Below are 22,955 nucleotides of genomic sequence, written 5' to 3'. Positions count from 1 at the left end.
AAAGTAACCTTTTCCCAGTCTCGCTACAAGGAATTACAATGTCATTGTCAAAACAAACTGAGCTCATCTCATAATCTTGTATTTGTTGTGTATAAATTCAAATGAGAGAACTGTTAAATGGGACCATTTATAATGAGATTTGAGATACCCTATGGCTCTCGCTTGGAGGCAAGTGACCTTTGTCTTTTTCGGGGCTCAGTAACAGCACGATGAAGATTTAATAGATGCGTGCAGAGACCTGGCAATAGATTGGGGTGTGCATGGAAGAGGTGCTCAATGCGTCTTGCTCTACATATTTTTGAATTCATCACCCTTGGGACTGAAGTGCCTGCCTGTTTGCGTGTTTTACTAGCCATGCCTCCTTTCTCCCTTGGATGGCTTTGGCGTTCGTTAATAGACATTATTAGACAGTCACAAAAGACTAAAGAGAAAGGAAAAAGACCCGCACACTTTGCTTGGAAACACTGTCTGTGTTGCATAAAGCTCTGACAAGATCAAGCCTCTAATTAAATTATCTGGCATGTGGACAATTCTGTTCCGCGATCTGCTGAGCTAATGTGTAGCCATTAGCTCATACAGCCACCAAATCAGAAGTACCAAAGAGACAATTTACATAGGGCCACAGCATGTTTTAAAAAATTCTGGTGAGTTGTGAAGCCTGTAATGTTAATTGCCAGTTAGCACATTGTAATTGCTGTAATTATTTGCAAGTAAAATGATGTAAGGGACTTAACATTGTACTTTTCTTAACACTTCACATGTTGGTGATCCACTAAATCTCCCACTTAGAGTTTTGCTGGTTATTTTAAGAGCTCGACAGCCACTCACTGAAGTCTGATCTCATCCGCAAGCTTGCCGTTCTGTCTGTTATCTTTAACACTGAGCGGTGGCTCTCTAAAATCTGTATTTAAAAAACCGCAATAAACTAATAGATGCGAATGTCTGCTGCTGACCAGCGAGAGCACAGCCAGCCCTGCAGCCGGCCGCACTCGAGCCCAGCTGGGAGAGAGCCCTCAGCACAAATTGCCAGCCTATTGCCTCCCACCGCCACGCCGCGGAAGTGGGCCAAAAGCTCCTCCGTGTGGGATTAAAGGGATGTGTAATAGATTAAAGATCAAAAATGTTAATTAAGAAGTGGTCTTTTCTAATAAGATGCCTTCAAGGGCACCGTACCAAAAATGAGGCAATATCTCATTTTGGCAACAGTGCTGGGGTTGTAATGAGGCTGGAGCACGGGGGTAAGGGGAGAAGGAAGGGACATCTCCTGTTCAAGGCATCTCCTTCAGAAGGGGTAAATCAATTAGCAATAAAAATGTAAACATATAAATCAGAATGATGTTACTCTGAACGCTGCTGATCAACGTGTAGATTTAGATGTACACGTTTTAGCTTGGCGTTTCCTGAGGATAAGTTGGCAGTTTGCGACTGATAAAAAAGGACTCCTTCAGCTTAGTGGTATTTAAGCAGCAGCATGGTAGTTTGGCTTAAAATAACCACTCTTGTTGGAAGCTTTGATGCATTTGAAGCGAATCCGTGCAATGTATTTTCCTGATGTAATTTTCTAGATAGGGAAAGTTCAGCACCTTTGTTGCTACATTGATGCTTGTAGGCACTATGCTTGGGGAAAAACTTATTTCTTTTCAGAAAAGGGAAGAGCCACAACTCTCAGCTCTCATATTCCAGGCTCCTGGAAGGGAGGGAGAAGTTTATGTTTTACAAATAAACTGATATGCAAGTGTTACTTTTGAGTTTCAAACCGGAAAGGTGCTTTCAAGAGCTGTGAAATTTTATTGCATCATTATAACTAAAGAAAACATGCTTTTTCTTAAATGTGAGCATTCTAGTTAGTGACTCCGCTGTTACGTTTTCTTACTAAACTCATCAGAACTCCAAAAGGAAAACTCAGACGTTTAACAGCACTTTTCCTTGCGGTGGGACGATGGGATTTCACATCCCACTTCATCCCACGCTTTCCCCTCTAAACACCTTAACGCTGAAAGCTGCAGTATTTCTGAAGCGAGTTATTTGCTAGCATAAAATGGAGGGACCCTGTAGGCAAATTTCTTCCCTCTTGGTTGGAAGCTTTCTCTTGGATAAAGAAAACTGCTGGCACGGTGAGGCTCTCTGCGTAGCGCGCGTGTATGTTTTAAGGCTCTGGCTGTTGTTTGAATCAAAGCTAGAGAGAATTTTCAATCTGAGAGAAATACGGTGGGAAGGTGCTTGCCGGTTGTGTGCCTCTGTGCGTGGCGAGCTGGGGCTGACTGAAGCAGCCGAGCAGAAAAAAGTCCTCTGACAATGGTCTGAAATTTAGATTTGTTGCTCTAGCTTTTTATATTTAATCTTCATCTGTTGTGAATCTTTGGGAGAAAGGAGCGTTTGGGGGAGATAAGTGAGTGAAAGACGACGGCTCTGCGGTACCTGCTGACCTGCGGCCCTCAAACAAAGTGGGGAAGTGGAGCATGATGTCCGCATCCGTGAGAGGAGGAGCAATGGTTTTCCCTGGGTCTCGTTTAATTGAGAGGGGGTTCAGAGCCCTTGAGGCTGGGCACATTATAGACTAGTTCTTATTGATATTATTTAGCTTGGATGGGGGCTATAGGCGACTTAAATTAAATGACACCAAATTGCTGTGCCCTGATTTTGTCAGGTAAGTGAACACAAATGGAGATAGTAGTTGTTTCCATCCCCAGAAAGAAAATCGGAGAACTATTTCTTATCCAAAAACTTAAATCAGATGTTTTCACAGTTCATAAATGTATCATTTTGATGGACTGATTAGTTCCATCTTTACTTGATTTCCCTTATGTTTTTTGTTAAAAGAAATGTGCAACTCGGACTTGAATTAGCCTTCTTCCAAGAAGGGCTATGTCAAACCTTTCTTGCTGACACATCAAGGAGATACAACTCTGGCAACAGAAAGATCATTGCCTTTTTCCTTGTTATGAAGCTCATTTAAAAGTCTCAGGGTCATTTTGTACCGGGCAATTTTGAAGACAATCTTCTGAATGGAAGTTTTCCTCTGCATAATTTTGACAATAATCAAAAAAGATGTAGGTAGTCTGTCGTCCTTCTTTCAGTGACAATAGCAAAGACTTCAATTTTGCATTGTTGATTTAATCAAGTAGGTTATATTTACAGAAAAATGGTCAGTTTGTAATGCTGTCATTAATTTGTACAGAATGTGTGTCCTATATAGAAATTGAGAAAACCTGAACTTAAACTTTGGTAGGAGTTCATAGTGGGCTCTTTGCATTTAGCACACAAGTCCAGATGACAATTTATCCTGTTAACTGAATGAGAAATGTTTTGTGTAAAAAGCATTTGGCTTCTCTTCCTTGGTCATATTAAACAAAATACATTTATTGCCAAATTTCCACAGTAACATCCAAAATCAGCAGGGTTAGCCAGGTATAACCGAGAGAAGCATTTGGTCTATAATCTTATGAAAAAAAGGTTGTCCAGTAAAAATGTACTTTTTCTGATCAAGGTGAATTTCAGGCTGAAATCTTGCACAAGTTAGCTAATAGCCAGGTTGGTAAAACATTTTCTGGACAGGATGTTGCAGAAATCCGCTTCTTTTTCTTCATTTTTTCTTTATATATCATGTGTGCAGACAACTGCAGTGTTGAGGACATAAGGAGTATCACTTCTGCAAATGCTCTTTGCATCTCTGGGCGGGCATAGATGCTTCTGTAGAACAGAATTAAATTACATGCCATTTTTTACCCTGACTTCCAAAAAGTTGTGCTCAGCGTTTATGGTGTTTTGTGTGTGAAACTGAAGTAAGAATTGGTGTTGCTGTTCCTCCAAAATGGTTTATAAACAACTGGTGAATTTTTAGAGCTTTTTTATATACTGAGGTTGTAAACCTGTTGTATTTTAAATGTCTTTCTGAGTTGCAAAGAAACCCACAGATACACCACAGTCACTGGAAGCATGGCGGAGCCATCACTAAACTATTAAATGAGAAAATACATCGTAAGAGTTAAGTGATTTTTACCTTGATACTGTAATGAAATATTTTAAACCCATATCTGGTTAATGAACATTGTGGCCAGACTGCATACTTGGCTGAGGATGTAGGAAGTGGAAGCACTTTAAAAATAGGCTCCTAGCTGTGATAGCTGTAAATCGGGTGGAAGGGTCCAAAGTAATCCCCAAACCCCTTTTTCCGCATCTGCCATGGGGCTGTGGGTGCGGTGACCGTGCCCGTGTGAGCCGTGGTGTTTGGCTGTTGAAAAAGCTCGTTTGTAGGGTGAAGTTCTTGAGTGTGCCTCTTCCTACTTGTCAGCAACTAAAATGCAAATTCAATAATTTAAGGGAAAAAGTTGGGACTTGGGGCCCCCCCCAAAGAAATGTGCCTTTTAAAAATGGAAAATTTTGTTATTATTACTACTTTTTACCTAATGCAAAGTACACAGGGAATGGGGCTGCTAAACAGTGTATCAACTAAATTAGGGTTAATTAGAAGTTCTCCCAAATAGCTGGTGCTTCATCAGCAACAGAGCAGTGTGTAAATAAATCTAATTTCTCTCCAAGTAAACTCTTCACAAGCTTAATTACACCAGCAAGAATACCTCTCCCCCTCCCCCCCCCCCCTTTTTCTTTCGTGGGGGGGGGTCCCCCCCCCCCCTTTTTCATTAGTGGGAGCGGGTCATTATGAGCTGTTCTTTGGTGAGGGTTATGGTGAGCAGCCCGGAGCTGCACCTTTCACAGGTGTGCTTCGAGGCCAAGGAAGCAGCAGAGGACATTTCAGCGTATCTGGAAGAGCCCAATTAAGGTCGTTCATAAGAAACTTGAGAAGCACAAAGCACCAATGGGAAAGAAACAAACACCACTATGTTCTGGAGAAGCTTTTGTTAATTACATAAAGTATTTCCACTATTTGGATTATTGGCCATCTTAATTTCTTCCCCTTTATTACTTATTTGCCAGAAAAAATCCATACTTAGGGTTTTATCTCTCCTTCTTTTTTTTTTTTTTTGGCCATATATCATCCTCATGGTAGATCCGAGGGCTCTGCCAGTTCCCTGATGCTGCGTACCATACCGCTGTCTCCTGCTCTGGTGTTTGGGACCTGCCAGCTGAGAGGAGCAGCTGAGGGAGACAAGACTTTAAAGTAATTTTTGCTTTAACTCTTTCCAATGTCTTTTCACACTTTCTTGACCGCATAGGGCTAGAAGAAAGAATGCAGGAAGATGTTAGGAGAGAAAGTGTTATCACTGCTAAAAGGATCACCACGCTGGAGGACTGGTGCAGCTCACTGCTTATTCCAGGGATAAATAGCTGAAAACCTCTAGCCAGAAATTAGTTATCGCAGGGAAAGTACAAACCTGGGTGCTCTGCTGAGGGCTCATTCAGAGGGATTAACTTATTTCATTTGGTGCTTGATTCACTGTCCTCAGTGATTTATTTTATTTTTTTTTATTCCTAATTCTATTGAAGCCAATGCATTCCTTGTTACGTGGTGTCACATTTCAGCCGATCCCAAATTAATAAATGAGCAGCAGCAGAATAGCATGCAGCACAATTCTAACAGCATGAGCTGCACAGAAGTATGTTTCACTTAGCTCCAATTTAAATGCTCTGCTTTGCTCGATTTAATTATGTGAAATTACTGAATTAATGGCTTCGTCAAGTGAAACATGTAGGACTTCAGAATTTGGTATTAAGGAAGAAAATTAGAAAGGAAATTTGAGGTACATTAATTTTTGCATGCGGGCTCGTTTTAAACACAAACTGAAATTTAACTGAACCCACAGCCCAAAATCACATCGTGTTTTAAACCCAGGGAAGAGAGAACGAGCAGAAAGTGGTAGGAAACTGAGTCATTCCACTAATTTGGTTTCCTTGTTGGCTTATTAATCTCCTCGGTGTATCTGCTGGGCAGGAGAGGTGTGTGTTTGTGCGGCAGGGGCTGGCCACAGTCATGCGGCAGGCAATGCTTTTTGCAGAATCCGATGCTTCTCTAATGGCTTGGCCACCTGTTAAATACCCTTTCCCGTGCTGCATAATACGACTTTCTTCTTTCTTTTCTGTTAGAGAATCTTGTTAAATCAGCTGCCTTTTTTCACATTCATTAACTGAATTCTTTTGCTGTGGTCGGAATACCTGCACCAAGACACCATGCCCAGCCTGGTGCTGGTCATGCAGAGATGCACATGCATAACGAGACCTGAGGGTAACGCTTCTGAAAGCTTGTGAGCCCTACTCTTCTGAAGCCATTTAGACACGGAGGTGCGTAACTCTCATTAATTTCCCATTTCATGGGTTTTTGCTACAGTCCATTGCCACTCAGTGGGTATTCGGCTCCTAAATCACTTGGGCTACCTACAGATGTCCCCCCCAGCTCTGGCTGGAGCAGTGCAAGGCACCGTTTTGCCAGTTTCTGCTCACTTTGCTGGCAGTGTCCAGCTTGGAGAGCTCCCATGCAGCAGAGGCGTGAGCCTCTGCCAGCAGTAACTGGTACCAGAGAGGCAGGAGCATACGTGTGGGAAAATGTGGGGTTTTTCCTCAGGTGCATTTGAAGAACCTTTTTTGTAGAGAGAAAGTCAGTGAGATTTTTTTCCTCCAAGATGATGTTTGGTATTTGACCGTGAAACCCACAACTAGGTTGTGGTCCAGGTCCAACCCTCTGTTTCCTGGGTATAAACAGGAGTTTTACCCAAGCAGCTAACTACACGAACCTGGCCCCACAGAAACCTCTCAGGTCTTTAATCACAGTTTTGAAGACTTCCAGGCACAGTTATCACAGAAGCGGATCCCTTCCATGCTCCTTCAGCCGCACATTTGTCGTTCCCACTGGAAAACAATCCAGGCAGGTTCTGAGCAAACGGAGACCCATGAGAAGGTCAGTGAAATAATTATTGCTTTCTCTAATTACCCTAAGTGTATTTTTCTTCCTGCCCCAATACATTTTCCCCTTTTGTTCCATCTTTTCCCTCTGTATCGATTCCACCCCTTGGTTCCTGATGGTTTGCAGAGCGCTATGGCCCTTTCCCTCTCAGTCCTAATGTTTGGGGATTTTTATAGATATAAAAACATGAATGCAAATGCTACCTGTAGAATCCTGTAGGTTTGGGTTGTGAAAGGCATTCCTCTTCAGCACAGTTTCTAAGCAAATCCATATTCTAAGCATGGGAGAAGTGCGTTTTGAACAGAAATATATCTAGGGATGTAAGAGGGTATTTTGTATTGAGGCCTTGCTCTGCTTTCCTGTTAGCTCTCGCTCCCATGCGCATACACTGCGGGCTGTTACACACCGACGACGGGAATCTTCTGGAGCCAGAACTTACCTGCAGAAAGGACAATTCAAAGTCCTGGACCTTACAGAGAAACAATAAAGGAATCTGCATTTTGAATTAGGCAAAAGGGATTCAAATGTTGAAATACATAGTCACATTTGTCGCTTAAGGTAAATTACATCATCTGTAATTTTTCTCTCTTTAAAAATCAACAGGTTTCTTTTAATAAAGAGTTCCAGCAGCTGCTATTCTGAGCGGAACCAGTCAATACCTTATTTTTGCATCTGATATGCAGCTGCAATAACAAGCCACATGTGAATTTTATTAAGCCTTCCAAATTTTCTGTCTGTTTAGGGAGCTGTAGATTTAGGTTTTACAGATATCTGGCTTTACCTTAAAGTGAAAAAAAAAAAAAAAAAGGTTTTGTCATGCCTATGAATTAAAATGTGATTAAGATGTCCTGTGTTAGGTGTGAGTGGGATTCCTTGGGGCTGCTGGGAACAGGACACTTGTCTTCAACAGAGACTTGAAAAATAATAAGCTAGGCATTATTAAAATATTCATATACCTAAATAAAATTAAAGTCCCATTTTTTTGCTGAAAAATTACATGGATTTTATTAGATTATGATGGTCAGTATTATTTAACAGTTGCATATCAAAGAGTGAAAGTACATTTTTATGAAGAAGTGCACTTCGCTTTGAAGTTAATGCTTGCTGCATACTAATTTCCTTGTGCATATAAATGAATTTTAGATCAGTTTTGATTTGAACCTTGTTATTGTGACTGAAGGTGGCAGTTACTCCCATTCAGATGCACCTTAAGAGTCTGGCAGTGGACAACAACATCTTGTTTCCAGAGGCAATCTGTTGCACAACTATTACATGTCTTGAGTAAGTGGATGAGAGCTTTCTGCAGGTGATAGCAGAGGAGTTTGGATAGCTGCATGCAAACACACTATTTGATTTGAATGCCACAGAGATCTACAAAGCAAATTGCTATTTGACATCGGAAGAAGTGCGAGGTGTTGATATTGTCAAAAAGTGGTGGTAACTGTTGTCTGCCCTTGGGTGTGGAACATCCCTGGTAGAAAACGCAGCAGAAACGAGCCATTGGTAGAACGCGAGATGTCCCTTCGAAGCCTGCGACTTTCTGCTCTGATCCAGGCTGTGCTTTGTGAGTCAGACACACACCGGAGAGGCGCCTTCCTCCTTTGCTCCACCATCTGCTAACGAACTGCTGGGCCCTCCTGCTGCCACAGTCCACTGTAACCCACCAAAACCTTCCCCCCGGGTTTTCAGTCCGTCCTTTCCAAGGAAGAGACCCCAGTGTAAAAGAGGGGTGCTGCTTTGCTGGCAGCCCTGCCAGGGGACAGGGCCTCTGCTCCCCAGCCCCAGCGGGCAGAGGGGCGGGAGGGCACCCCCGGGGGACTGAGATCGATGACGGGGCAGCGTCCTGTACTCGGGCACAGTTTCGGTAACCGAACGCTTGGCACGCTCTGGGCTGCTCCGCTCTCTGCCTTTCGTTGTGTTTTCTAAAATTCACTTGCAGTGCTTTTTGTGGTGGGGAAGTGTTTACGTCCCATATTTATACTGTTAAACCAGTTGCTAAACACTGAAGAGCTGACGATAAACACTGTGTGCTGTTAACACTGTAAAGTACAATCCCACTGCTGCTTGCATGCAAATAAATAATGATAACTTAGCTCCTTGTCCGCTTTTCGGTGTATAAATGCATTTGTCGCGTAACAGAGTAACATCTAAATCATTTTAGTAAAAGCACTAGAAAGGCTGAAACATTACCTGCAGGTACAATTAAGAGGAAATTGTACTGATTGGTGGTGTTTTTGTGATTTCTTTATCTGAATTTTTTTTTTAGAAACACTTTTAAAGTAATGTGATGCTTAATCACTATTGCTGGGTTTCACTTTTTTTATTTTTAATTTCCCTGAGTTATTTCACCTTCCTGCAGACTGGGGATTTAGCCTACAGGCTAAAAGTTACTATGAAATATTCATTAAATCTTTTCTTGTAGCTGTTACAGACACAAATATCTTTTTAATGTGCCCGGTCAGTTTTGAGGCCACTATTTTTGTTACTACCCATAAATCATTAGCAAGTATTTTTAGTGTTGTCAGTGAAAGGTTAATAGAAGCTCATAATTTTCAGATGTATCTTTTTGATTAGCTGCTCAGAAACTTCCTTAAAAAGGGGGTGTAAATTGTTCCACACCGAAAACTGGAGACTGTGTCCAATTTGTGCGTAAATTGAAATTGTCTTTCTAATAGACTCTTTGGAAGGTGTGGGGTTGCCTTCAAGGTAATGATTTAAACATAAACTGACCCTTGATGAGGGAGCTGGAGTTTCAGTTTAATGTGTTTCTGCAGTTTTCCTTCGCCTTCAGTGCCTTCAAATTCTGCACAAATAATTCCTTCATAACAAGTGCCTTTTCAGAAGATGTATGCTGCTGACAGTTAATATAAAATTATTGCCCCTGAATGCATTTTTGTAATTACTTCCCAGAGAACTGTCTTTGTGTTAGAAGACATTTCACACTTTAGTAACATAAGTGTTTGGGGAGAACATGAGTAATAATTACAAGCAGTCTTTCAGTGAAAATAAACCTAAAAATTATAAAAAAAGCTAATGTTAAAGTTGGTTAGAGACAGTGAGGAATTTATTTAGCACGTTATGCCTGTCTGTATATTTTCCAAGTTTAATAACCCTTCAGTAACTAAACTTTAAAAAAGCAATAAAGAACAGAGAAACTGCTTTCTAATTTTTAAGCAATAATGAAACTAAAAACTGATTAAAAGTGACATGCTACTAGAGACAGAATAAAGAAACTTAATCTGAATGCTCCTATAGGAGATTTCCGCTATAATGGAAAATGAAATAGCTCACAGTTTGATCAATAAAAAAATTAGCAGCATTTAATAAAAGGTTCCTCTAGCATGTTGACTGAAGGATACTACGGAAGTCTTGAAATCCAAGAAAACCAGGGTTGTAGGGTGAGTTTGTGTATGTGACTGTGATGTAAAAATCATCGACTGAGCAAGCCAGTGGGTTTCAGGTCAGATGCTAGATGTAAATCATTACACTGGTTTAGAGAACGTGGGGCCAGGACCGCCCGCATAAATATACATACCTTCTGGTAGTTACTATGCGCATACGGGCAGCGAGGTTGGATTTGCATGGAGGCAGAACAACACAGGGTGAAGTCTTGGTTTCACTGGAGGAAACAGGGCAATTACACCATACACACATCTATAAATATATGTATGGTATACCTCTATACCATATAGAGAAAACCATATGTAGATATAGGTGGGCTCAGGTGAACGCAAGGCACCGCCAGGCGACAAGTTACCCGCATTATCCGCTCTGCGTGTGATGCCTGTGACTGTGCTACAGCGAGGGAAAGTGCAGTGAGCTGCCCGTCCTCTGCTGCGTGGTCCTGCCAGCTCTTTCCATGCCTTTGAACTCAAGGTAGACACTTTAGGTTTTCTTAAACATTGTAGCTGCTAATTTGAGAAAAAGATATCCTATCAGTGAAGTAGGATGAACATTTTCCCTGTGAAATGTTGGTATAAGTAAGTTAAGAGAAGGATGCTGAGAGGAGGATGCCGGGGGGGGGAGTGCAGGGCTGTTATTAACAATTCTGTGAGGGGTGCAATGCCGGCAGAAGCAGGCAGCGGCGGTGCAGGCACCGGCAGCAGTTAGCTGGTTATTCCTGGGTGTTTAGCTTGGAACCTCTTGCTCTTAAAGTGCACGTACCAGCAGATGTTGAAGGAGGTGCAGTACCCTACCAAAATAGTTTTTCTTTGCTAAGTTAAAGACAAATGCTGAGAACTATCCACCTACTTTGAAATGAGTATGATTTAATACCTACTGGAATGTAAGAAGACTCTGCTGTGAAACGCTATGATGTGCGCTTCCTAAAGTCTCTGACTTTTGTGTATTTTACTGTTGACACGCTTCACAGAAAACCGTATTGTTGGTATAATCTGTGTTTTTGTCGTCTGGGTTATTATCCAGAGAGATGCCTAGCACTGAGCACTCTCCCTCTTCCCTCGCCTTTCCAAAAGAGGCTCTCGTAGCCACTATTGCCACTTGTCGGTGGAGTCTGCTGTCAGAGTCAGACAAATGACAGCTTGGAGAGGCTGCAGCGGCCATAGCCCTAGGAGGGCACGAGGAGGTAACAATATACAATTTTCATGGTTCAAGGGTAGCCTTATCCTACTGTTCTTCATTACAGTACTGCAGTGAGATCAATTTTATTAAGTTGTAAGTCTTAGGAGGCCAACACCATTAACTACATGCTGGATCAAATAATCTTTTTGATATTATGATTGTTTTTTCCTCTCGTTGAGGGAAGGCAAGATCTGATGCACGGATCTCTTCAGCCTGCGAGGAGCATTACGTGGCAGTTGAGCGTTGGCAGGATTGCATGGCAGCCTGTGCTTCACTCGCTCTGCTCTGTCGTGTAGTCGTCCTGTGCAATTTGATGTACTGTGGCGTTTCATGCGTTATCCTTTCTGGTTCTTTGTGTTGCAGCTAGGCACCTTTTTTTGGTGGTTTTTTGTTGTTTTGGTGGGGTTTTTTTGTTTGGTGTGGTTTGTTTTTGTTTGTTTTTTTTTTTTTTTTTTTTTACACCCCATGTGGTTTGATGGTGTGTGAAAGACCTATGCTGCACTGCACGATACAGCGCCAAACCTGCTTGCTTCTGATGCACGTAGCAATGATTCGATGTGCGGAAAGAGGTGCTTTTGCTACCGGGTCCTGATCCTAGGGCTGGTATGCAGCCTACACTCTCTGACCTGGTTTGCTTGGCTAGAGCAGGTTTTTGGCTGCTTTGCGTGCATGTGGTCGCAGTGGTTAGTGGCTCACATTAGGGCCCTGGCCCATCGAGAGGTAGCACACACGTATACCTGCGTTCGAGATGCAAGTGTTTAAAAAAAACTTTTTTTTTTTTTTTTAAAATGTTGAAGAGCAACAGAGTGGAGATACCTGGCAAAGCAAAGACTTTTCATCCTGTGGGAAGATTTCAGCTGAGGTTTGTTTGTGTTTTAATTGCTGAAACACTAGTGGCTTTCTTTGCCTCTCTTCATTCTTCTTTGACCACAAATAACAGAGAACTTTGGACCCTCTTGCTGTATGACAGTGCTAGAGAGAGCACTAAAATGTAACAAAACACATAGAAGTAGAGACCTCCCCCATACTGACTTGGCATTTGACATGAGTGAAACGTTTACTAACGAACGTTTAGATTAGGCTTTTCCTAAGTCATTTGTTTCTTTTGTTCTCACTTCCTAATTATAGATGAAATTTCCTTTCCTTTTGTCTTGCCGGGGAGGTGAGCGGCAGCCCTGCGGCGGCGGGGCAGGAAGGATGCACCTCTGGGCAGGCGCACCCCTGGGCAGGCACCTCGGGGCTCCGGCGAGCCCCAGGCACCGTGTGCCAGTTGTCGGCCAGCACCCGTCGTTCTTCCAGCAATTGGCTTTTATTTCTTCAGTGCCGTTTACTTTTATCACTTGTCCTGCATCTCTGGAAAATTTCTAGGAATTACCGTAGCCCTCGGTGAGACCTTCGATTGTTTTTTCTTCTTTTGGACCAAGGCAGAGGACTGAAGAGATGCCTCCTTCACCCTCTTAATTTTATCTTCTGCCTTCCAGCTCTCAGACCTCGGCAGTGTGTGTGTGCATGTATGTGTACATGCTTAGGTAATGATTTGCACAGCATAACTTTGGGCACGCTGTAGATTGCAGCTGTAGCTCTGCACGGCAAAGTTGCTGTGATACGAGGTGCTGTCTAGCACTAATCAGTGTATACCTACTGTAAAGAAACAACTCTTGATGGAAGCCTTGTAACTGGAGGTATTTAAAGCTAGTCGTGGCCCTGCACTAAATAATATGTTCCAAAGAACAATTCTAGATTTAAAATAAATCCCAGTTTTAAAAAGTCCTCAGGCTTAAAAAAAAATTTTTTTAAAGCCCCAGAAAAGTTACTGGCACAAAGATAGAGAGGCTTGCCTGCCCTGTATTGTGCTGATAAGATAAAAAGTTTAAACTGTCCATATTTGATCCTACAGCTGAAAAAATAAACTAAGAGATTTGTTCCTTTTTTAATTTCTCTGGGCCATGTGTTGCATGGTGTTACTCGTTTCCAAATTGGAGGTAGGCATCAGCATCACTTCCAGTGTGGCTCTGACCTTCTTGTGTTTTCAGTCCTGTGTCGCTAACTGAAGTCCCCAAAGCAGCTTGCTGCTGCTGTCGTAGCTGGGCTGGCACTGTGGTCCAGGGCTGAGGCTCTGCCACGCTCAGCTCCGAGCATAGCCCCAGCCGGGCAGCGATGCCCTATATCCCGGTCTGACTGAAGCAAGTGGAAATTTGCTCTTCACCTCAGTGAGGCCTGAGCTGAACATGGTACATGTAATCTGTTTTCCAATATTTGGCTTTAGGAGCACGTTGTTCCTGTAACAGAGCTGTTTTGAACACAGCCCAGAAGGCATTTCTACTGACTGCAACTTTTAAGCTGGGCCTTTGGGAATTTGCTTTTCCAGCTTTGCCAAGTTTGCCACATTCCTTGGACCACCAGGTCAGGCAGGAACACTCCCAGTTCTTGCTATGTCCCTTTTGAAATAGTAACTTTCTAGAGCATAAGCTGGCTTTTACAGAAAAAACAAGAGTCATTAACAACATTAAATTTAGTGGCAATTAGAATAACATAATCCTGACTGTTGGCCAGATTGTTTAGGTCATAGGGTAAAATATTCTTCTTGTGTAAAGCACTGCAGGCCTTCCACCATGCTAGAAGGGAAAAAAAAAAGGGGGAAAAAAAAGGACAAGAGAAACAAAAAGCCCTCCCCCCGCCCTGTTTTCTGACATTTCAGATAGATGAAGGTGTACTTTCAAGGCTGGTCTCTCAAATTGTATCCTTTCTTACTCATAAAAGAAAATTGTTAATGCCATCATTAGAGATGGCAGTTCATTTAAAAATTACTAATGACACTTTTGTGAATTGCAGGGGCATTTTTTCCCCCTCTTTAGAGTTAATTACTGATCATTTATCCTAAAATGCGGTGCCAGCATCTCCCTTCTGCTGGTGTTTGCCAGTACCCTTGGGCTGTGCACAAACATGCCGGTGGCGGGTGGGAGCCGTGTGCCTGTGGTGCTGGGCTGTCTTCGCAGAGGTGCTCCCTGCACAAATTCCTCACAAGTCGGTAACTGTGATTATTTTTTAATTTTTTTTTAACAATCTGTATAGAAACTACTTATTATTGAATTAAGTTCACTAAAATTCAAGGCCATCTTAAAAATCAGCTGTGTCAGTAAATACACATATCTGTGCTTGATTCTACAAGGTAGGCACTGATCTTTGGAGACTTCAGAAGGTGCCATTGCCTCTGGCCACCAAGAAGCCCCTTTGCGGGGTAGTGCACGGACCTGTCCCCTCAGAGCCAGACCGAGCCCCAACATCACCCCTGCTCCCGGTGCCAGCAGCGCCTTGGTCTCCTATGGTGACCCAAAACCTTTTGGCAGTGTGCTGGTGCCCGTGTGCACCCATCCTGCTGGGGTGCTCCTGCAGTTCTGACCAGCAGGAAACTTGCAGGTTAAATTTGTGAAGGACTGCAGCAAAACTCCTCAGAAATGAGTTCCTGAGGAATGCTCGCGGCCTGCTGTCCTCATCAGGGAAACTGAGCTCACCGCGGGAGCAGCTGGGCTGTGTTTGAAGCTTTTCCTTGCTGGATGGACCACCCATTCCCATCACAGCCCTGGTGCTCGCTGGCTGTTTTGCTCCCCTGGGCAAGGAGCTAGCGTCTCCCCAGAGCTGCTGGCACCCTGCACACCCCGCTGGCAGCTTGTGGTCAAGGTAAGGGAGACAAAGGTTGAAGAACCAAAGGTTGAAAACACCCCAGATTTTTCTCGGCAGTATTTGGTTTCTACAAGGCAAGCGCCAAGCATGCAGCTCAGGAGAGGAATCTGAAGACCGTGTTATTCAAAGGACAGTAACACTGAGGCGTGGCAGACATGTACAATTTCTTCAACTCATTGAAAACAGAAAAAGTCTCATTTTAAAGCAATGTTGCATTTGCTAAATAATTTATGCAAGATTCACTGTTGTGTTATGTGACATACAACTCTGTCAAGCAACGACGCTTTTGAAAACTTGCCTAGAGGATCAGATTTCCCATTCAACAGGGAATTAAAAAATGTTTCTGGAATTTTACTTTGCAGTCGGGAATCTATTTTCTTATCTCACATTGTACAATTTATTTTTCCTAAAGCAGTGTGCTAAATTATTTGTTATTTTTGGACTCGGTCGAACAGCTTTATCCCTGGTGTAGTCATGTAGTGTTGGAGTAAAACCAAGGATGAATTTGTCACAGTGTACTCACCAGATCAGCTGGTCTTTAGGTTAACTGTCAAAAGACAAAATTTCTGATAAAAATATTAGTGAAAGTCCCTTAAAGGTCCCCAAAGTTGCCTAAAAACTTTCTTCTTCAAGTTGTGGCAAAGTCAGTTCAGAAGTGCTTCCCTGAGGTCCTCGTCAACAGGCGTCATGGAAGCAGGTGGCAGTTCCTTAGGTTAGATTTATATACTTGGACTATTTTTATAGGTTTCTGTCTTATAAAACCTGAGAGCTGACATTCTGATTTATTAACTATCAAGTCCGCAGGACATACAGGCTTTAAAAAGATTGAATGAGCTAAAAATGTTTGTGATTGCGGTCTGGGATGAGAGACTGTATAAAGGTGTGCCAAGTAAATATGACAAAATGTAAGTGATAATTTGAATATGTACATTAAATGATGTGTGAAGTAAAGCAAAGCTAGCATAGCTTTAAATGTGACTTATGATTTAGTGAAGTAGTAGTATAAAGAGAACCAGAATCATGTGGGCTTTTTTCATGACAATACATTTTTATTTAAGGAAGAGTCTATAAAGCATGAGGTTCAGCGAGCAGCATTTTATTGAATAAACATAGTACAGATGATGACTTACAATATGGAGAGCTTAGTGAGTGATACTTTTTATAACCAAATCCTTAAATTCATTACTGCTGTGTAAGTGGCATATCTGATTTGTTAAGATGAACATTATATCTAGCGCTTAATGGAAATTTTGTAGTAGAAAGGTATGTATAATTTAACAGTAAAAGAACCTGAAAATGTGCAGATCAGTTAATTGCCAAGAGGGATACTGTGATGCACCACAAGCAGGCATTGATTTTTAATATTTCCATTGCAATTGGAAGGGTACGTAATGTTATGAGTGCTCCACGGAAAACTGCAGAGCGTTTTACACCGGTTGATTTATGGTTATCATGCGCAGTGCAGAAGATGGTATAAAATGTGCTCTGGCTGGATAGTGGTAGCAGAGCCCTGCTAACGTGTGTGTCTGAATTGCAGTGCTTGTGGTAACCAGTTTTCATCTTTAATAGATTTTATTTTTCAGCTTTGTTTCATGTTCTCAGCATTGGTTCTCCTTAATCTTTTTGGCGTTGATCTAATTTTAGAAACAATTCATCTCTTTATTCGCTGGCATTTCCTTAATGGCTTAAAACCCAAGCACATCCTGAACCAACAAGGTGGCATCTCCCTCCTGCCTGGCTGAGAGCAGCCCCTGGGCTTTCAGGGTTAGCTGGCGCGGGGTGCGGGGGGATCTCTTCTGCTGGAAGAGCCTGCAGTTCCATCGTGCTTTGCTGAACGAATTCTCCAATGTTCCCATCTTACCAGGAGGGTGCATTCAGAGTGTGTGAGTGCTTGCAGAGGCGGGTGAAATGGTGGAGGTGTAACCCCTGCTGTATTGCCCATGTTGGTGGGACATGTGTGCAGAAGAGGCGCGGACATCTCTGTTTCAGCTGGTCACCAAAGTCTGGTCGGCGTGGCCAGCATGTCTAACGGATGCTTTCCCTGCTGAGAGGGCAGCAGGGACTTAGAAGGGCTTTTCCACTTCTGATGTCTCTCCGGAGAACCCAAGTGAGGGTCGGCCACCGTGCTGCATGGAGCCATTGGGCATGACTGACTTCAGGCATGCCTAGATGTCCACCATGGCCAAGGAGGTCTCCTGGAGTCGCGAGGATGTGGCTGCAAGCCGACCCCCCATGACAGGCCACTGTGGGCATGCTGAGGGGGACTGACTGTGGCCGACCGCCCCTGCCTCCCACCCCACTGCCAGCGGGGAGCGAGCTGCCACCTGCGCGGCCCTCCACCCCGCTGTGTTTCTGGAGCTGCCAGAGAGCTCAGTCTCCCTGTATACTAATACACGTGAAAACTTGTGGGTTTTGGGGCAAATATGTTTGCGTTAGCCCACGCTTCGGTCAGAGATGAAGATCAAAAATATGACCGACCCGAAGGTCAGATGCAAGGCTGTTGGCTGCCGGCTAGGTCAGCATGACGCAAGGGTCACCTGCCCAGCAAAGTGCCTCTCGTTAGTTCAGCGAGACCTCTCACGTCCTGGGGTGGGTATACATGTGCTTTGGGGGTCTTCAGCTAGAGCATTTTTTTTCCTTGTTGTTACTAATATTGGGGCTTGGAGGCGGCGGGGAGAGGAGAGCATTGAGAATTAAAATTCAGCACATGCCTTTTCTTTGCGGGCTGTAATTAATCTTGCCAATTTTTAAAGCTTTGAGAATCTGGTTAAGTGATAAAACACTAACAACTTTATATGACAGAGAGTTAGAGGCTCCTGCTATACACCCACCAGAGAAGATTAGGAGAGAGTGTTTGCAAGATTCGCACTAAGCAGCAGAGAATACAGTTGAGAATTGTTGCACCGCATGATATAAAAACCACATTAATATAATGAAAGGTGTCGGGAATAATGTGAGAGCGGCTGTAATTAAATGTATCTTAATAAGTGCAACATACTTCTTAAGGCTCTTATTTTTCAGACCTCTCAAACTTAGAGGATGTTCTTGCTGTTGGCAGGTGGCCTGGGAGGAGAGCTGGAGAGCGAAGCGAAGGACAGCCGGGCCCTGGAAGAGAGGAACAGTGTGACGAGCCAGGAAGAGAGAAATGAGGAAGATGAAGACATGGAGGATGAGTCAATTTACACCTGCGATAACTGTCAGCAGGACTTCGATTCACTGGCAGACCTGACTGAACACAGGGCACACAACTGTCCTGGAGGTAATGTTAAACTAGCTTTACAGTTCTGACAGGTGGTTAGCTGGGTAATTGGACATAGCAACAGCTTGAGGCCTCAAGTGAGATTAAAGAATTAATAATGTAATTTTACAGTTAATGTAATTTTATTGTGGTGCCTTGGGTAGCCTTTGTTCACTCCTTTAATAAAATTAAAATAAAAGCAACAGCTTTCCAATTGGAATCTGTCAGTAATTATGTTAGACAAAAATGTTGTGGTTTTTTTTTTAATGCTAAAAGTTTCAGACAGGCTATTTTTCCCTCTCTCTCCAAATGCAGGAAGATTAAAAAAGATAAATGACTGAAGTGTGCAAAACTCCCAGGAAGAAAGGCCTCTGAACCCCATAAAAGAACATGACTATTTCTGAGATTAAAATTCATAGTGTGAGTTTTGTAATCCCACCCTAAAAATACACCGTTCTCCCTGGGTTATTATTGCATTGCCTTTTGAATTTTATGGAAGTGAGGACGGCATCAGCCTACGCTGATCTTGATTTTACTTCCTGTAAAGTAAGAACAAGCTCAGAGCATTGGTGTGAACAATTGCAACGTATCTTGCTTTTACACGGCTGCCTTTGCATGGCCGGCGGTAGCAGCAGGTATTCTGCAGAGCACGCTAAGCCGATTTACAGGGGTAGTAAAAAGCTTTGCAGACTTTACCAAAGATTAAATAAAATCTTAGGAGAGGAAGCGCAGAATATGTTCATATGTATTTAAATCAGAGATTCTCATCCTTCACCTTCCTGGAATTGAATACTCTGCCATCACTTTTTAGTTCCTCTCTTGTTTAAAATGCCTTTAGACAGTTGCTGTTAGGGCAGACGGATAGGTTGAGGCTGGCAGAGGGCAGGAGGGTTAGTTTCTCCTCTGGTGAAGCAGTGTCCCATCCTCTTTCCCCTGAGTGCATATTCCTCCCTGGCCACTTAATTTGTTTGGTAATTAGTCCATGTTTTCTCCTCTTGTTTTTGGGCATAAGTAAAATGATGCTTAGCCAAGAAAAAATGCAGGGAACAGAGTACAGCAAGGGAGGGAGGGTCAGGTGGGGGCTTTGGCTCGGTCTGACTCCCACCCCAAGAGCATCCTCCCCTGTCTTGCTCTGGTCTGCAGAGGAGAGGACCCCCCGCTCTTGTTCCCGTCTGCTGCTGGGAGGAAGGACCCAAGGGAGGTTGGGGCTTTTCCCCAGCCTGCAGGTGGATAGGGATTGCAGTCCTACGCCTGCCCCCAGGGCTCCTTGCCCTGTGCTCTCCTTTAAACCCTACATAGATTGCAAACTTGAAAATGCGTAAAATTGAAAGGCTACTTCTTGCAGGGTAATCTCTCGGCCAACTGACAACCATGACATTGGCCTGAGACTTCTGCAAATGGCATTTGTACTCTGCTGCAGGGTAGTAAAAGCAAGAAAACTCCATTGAATAGAAAAATCTGTGTTTTCCAAACGGGAAGGCGAGGTGCGCAGCCGGTGTGGACATTGGTCCTTTCCAAAGGAGCAGTGGCAGGGACGAGTTGTTCTCCACACCATCCCGCATGGGGAGCAGGACAGGCAGGATCCCAGGAGGGCCGGCGGGCGGCCGTGCAGCCGCAGGGGACGTCTCCAGCAGGCGTTTGCCCAGCCACTGTCTCCTACGTTGTGCTGGTACAGCTGCTCGGGGTGCCGGGGCTGAGCCCCACCAACAGAAAGGCTGTTTTTAGCCCAGGTGTCTGCTTGGGTCTGGTTCACTGTGCAGTCCCCCGAACAGGTCTAATGGCACAACTGGGCCAGTGGAGCGGGGCGGAGGGGAGTGGGCGCTGCTGGTGGGGACTCCAGAGGAGGAACGTAAGGTTATGACTAGTGACTAACAGTGCTATGAAAAGGAGCAATTTTTTTCCTGAGGCAAATGTACATTAAAACATAGCAAGCTAGAGATTCTGTTCGTATCGATACAGTCAGTGCTTTCACACCTCGGTTTTCACTTATCCTCAACCTAATATTCTTCAGTGAGACTAAGAAAAAGAAATAATTTTTTTTTGGACTTTTCAAAATAATTTGTTAGTATTCCAATTGCTAATTTTTGATTGCAGGTAGCATAGTTTCATCATCTTTTACTGTCTTCACATGTGCTGATGATTTACAAAGACATTTTGTCATAAAAAGGCACCATATAACTATCTGCATATACATGAAATAGGTGCTAATTATCTCCATGTGAGGATATCCTTGTTCCAGAACACTAGTGTCTGTTTTCTATTCAGTTTAATCTGGTGTCCTGAAGTGATTTAAAGTAAATGGGAAGATTGCACTCATATATTCTGGAATGAGAATGTTTCCGTGAAGACAATCGGGAATATTGCTTGATATTTACATATCGTACCTTGAGGAAAAAAAGCCAACCCTTTCAGATCCACCAGTTTGTTTGATAGCCATGCGAATTTTTGTTGAAAGCATGCAAAATGCACATCTTTGTTCAGTTCATCTGAAAAGACTTGCACCGCTCAGGTGAAAATCTAAGACCGCATTAGGAAGTGTGGTGTATTTAAAGATTTTACCCACAAAATAAGCTGTGTGGCTGTGTCCTTAGTTACCCTATGCTCCTTTTGCCTATAATGCCTACCTGACACATCTGAGGTTGTAATGCAGTGCCTGACCTCTTGGCAAGCTAGGTTTTCACGTCTTAATCTGAAGCAGGGTTTTCAGTCCTGTCTACATGGCTCAAGATCAATACAGGTAATATTTGTAGTGATAATATCACCAGGCTGATAATACAACATAACTAATGACTTCCTTCGGGATACTGAAGTTAGGAAGGTATCATAGCTCAGGAGTGTTGCAGGATTACAAGAGATCACTCCAAAGAATAGGATAAACCATCTATTTCACTGGAATCCCTTAGAAATTCATTATGGCGTGCTGAAGTTATAATACAGTTTGAACACGGCTGCTTTGACATGTAAGGAGGTAACAAACAGCCATTTCCCCCCTTGCTTTTTCATGTATTTCAGACTTGTTTCTTTGAGGACAAAACACCGCTGAAATCTAGACATCTCTCGTAGCATAAGTGCATGGCATTCCTTTTGATGTCAGTGTAGTAGAGATGTTCTCCTTCTGACAGAATTAGGTGCCTTTTATACCTTTTGCTCATGACTGATGTCTGTGATTGCAGGTTGTAGGTTTCCAGTGTCTACGGGGATCTGAAAAGGGTCTAAGTGGGGGCAGCTTGTACTGAAAGAACATCACATTTCCTTACCGGCTCATGTCTTCCCTTGTCTCCCAGCTTGCCCCCACAAATGAGCTCTCCTGCAGCAGTTCTGGAAATAGCGCCTTAAACAACTAGCAAGCATCTTGAAAAATACTCTGAGAATAAATAAAAACACCTAGTGTATACACTGGGTGTGTTAAGCTTTTAAAATTAATTTAAAATTCACTGGTATCCCATGTCCCCTTAACTCGAGAAGACTAAGTAATTGCTATCAGCATCATGTGCAGTCTTTTTTTATACATTTTTTTTTTTCTGCACACTGCTGTTACGGTGTAGGTGTTGTAGGATGATGCTATCTTCTAGCATTAGTGACAAGAGTAAAGAATTGCACATGGATTTACAAATTACTGTGTCCTCCAGCCAGCACCAGAGGCTGCATGCATCAAACAACTACTCTGCCATATATCATCATCTGGCGGCTGATGCTGAGTTGTTTGTTGTCTGATGAAAAGTGGCTAAAAAGTCACGAGATTTGCCTTTTTGCTTGTGTGTGTTAATCCACTTGTGTTAGTCTGGGTTTAGCTCCAGTATTTTACTGTGTTATTCTGGCTTCTTCCACCCACGTCACCCCTTTCCTTCCGTGGGTCAGAACAGCCTCATGTAAGCTTTTTTTCTTCAGTTTTTCAAGTGAATGTAGAGTGTTTTAAAGCAAATTAGCGCATCAATGAAGTGGACAGAAGTAGGTTTTGGTGGGGTCTCTGAGCATTTCATGAGGTCCTCTTCTGTTGTTGATAACTTTACAGGTTGTCTGTTTCAAACAGCAGCAGAGCTATATATGGATATTGCCAGCTTGGAAGCGGCTGATTTTTCTAAACTACTGTACGGTAGGAACTAGTTTATAATTAAAGTCTTGCAGTTGCTCCTTTTAAATGCCCTGTAACTTGTACACTAGGCTTATGTTTGAAATGAGGTATTGTAACTGTTTCATGCTAGTGTATAATTTTGCATTTTCTTGTATTTCACCTGCTACAAGAATTATAATTGCCCTGCAACTGTATATGCGGGATACTTATCCAGAAAACCATATACGGCAGCTTGTCAACAAGTGACGATGTCTCATGAATGTTTTTGTCAGGTGGCACTTTGTACTTCCCACTGACAAAGAGAGACTTCTTACATGTATTTCCAAAATTAGCCCTCTCCCAAATTGTAATCTTTGGTTGCACCTGATTGGCAAGTCAGAGATTTTTTGTCTTTTTGCTGCTGCTGTGGTTGCATCTTTAAATTAATGAATTACTGGTTGTCCTCCACAAAAGAAACTGAAATACAGTTGTGAAAAAGCAGTGTGGAAACTTAATTATACACCTAGTTTATACAGCTGTGTGTCTAA

General features: G+C 43.0%; 1 protein-coding gene across 1 annotated transcript in view; it reads left to right on the top strand.

Moving 5' to 3' along the window:
- LOC104162058 (zinc finger protein 423-like) overlaps positions 1 to 22,955 on the top strand; it is a gene marked incomplete at its 3' end in the record, with an annotated part of 43,753 nt that overhangs the window by 19,744 nt on the left and 1,054 nt on the right. The window contains exons 3-4 of the mRNA XM_009700703.1: positions 18,177 to 18,377; positions 22,369 to 22,449. Coding sequence (XP_009699005.1) covers positions 18,177 to 18,377; positions 22,369 to 22,449 — 282 coding nt within the window. The remainder of the gene's footprint in view (positions 1 to 18,176; positions 18,378 to 22,368; positions 22,450 to 22,955) is intronic.

This window comes from Cariama cristata, unplaced genomic scaffold (assembly GCF_000690535.1).
Source record: "Cariama cristata isolate BGI_N322 unplaced genomic scaffold, ASM69053v1 scaffold7215, whole genome shotgun sequence".
Lineage (NCBI taxonomy): Eukaryota > Metazoa > Chordata > Aves > Cariamiformes > Cariamidae > Cariama > Cariama cristata.
The sequence above is the reverse complement of the archived record's forward strand: the minus strand, read 5'-3'. Positions and strand labels throughout refer to the sequence as shown.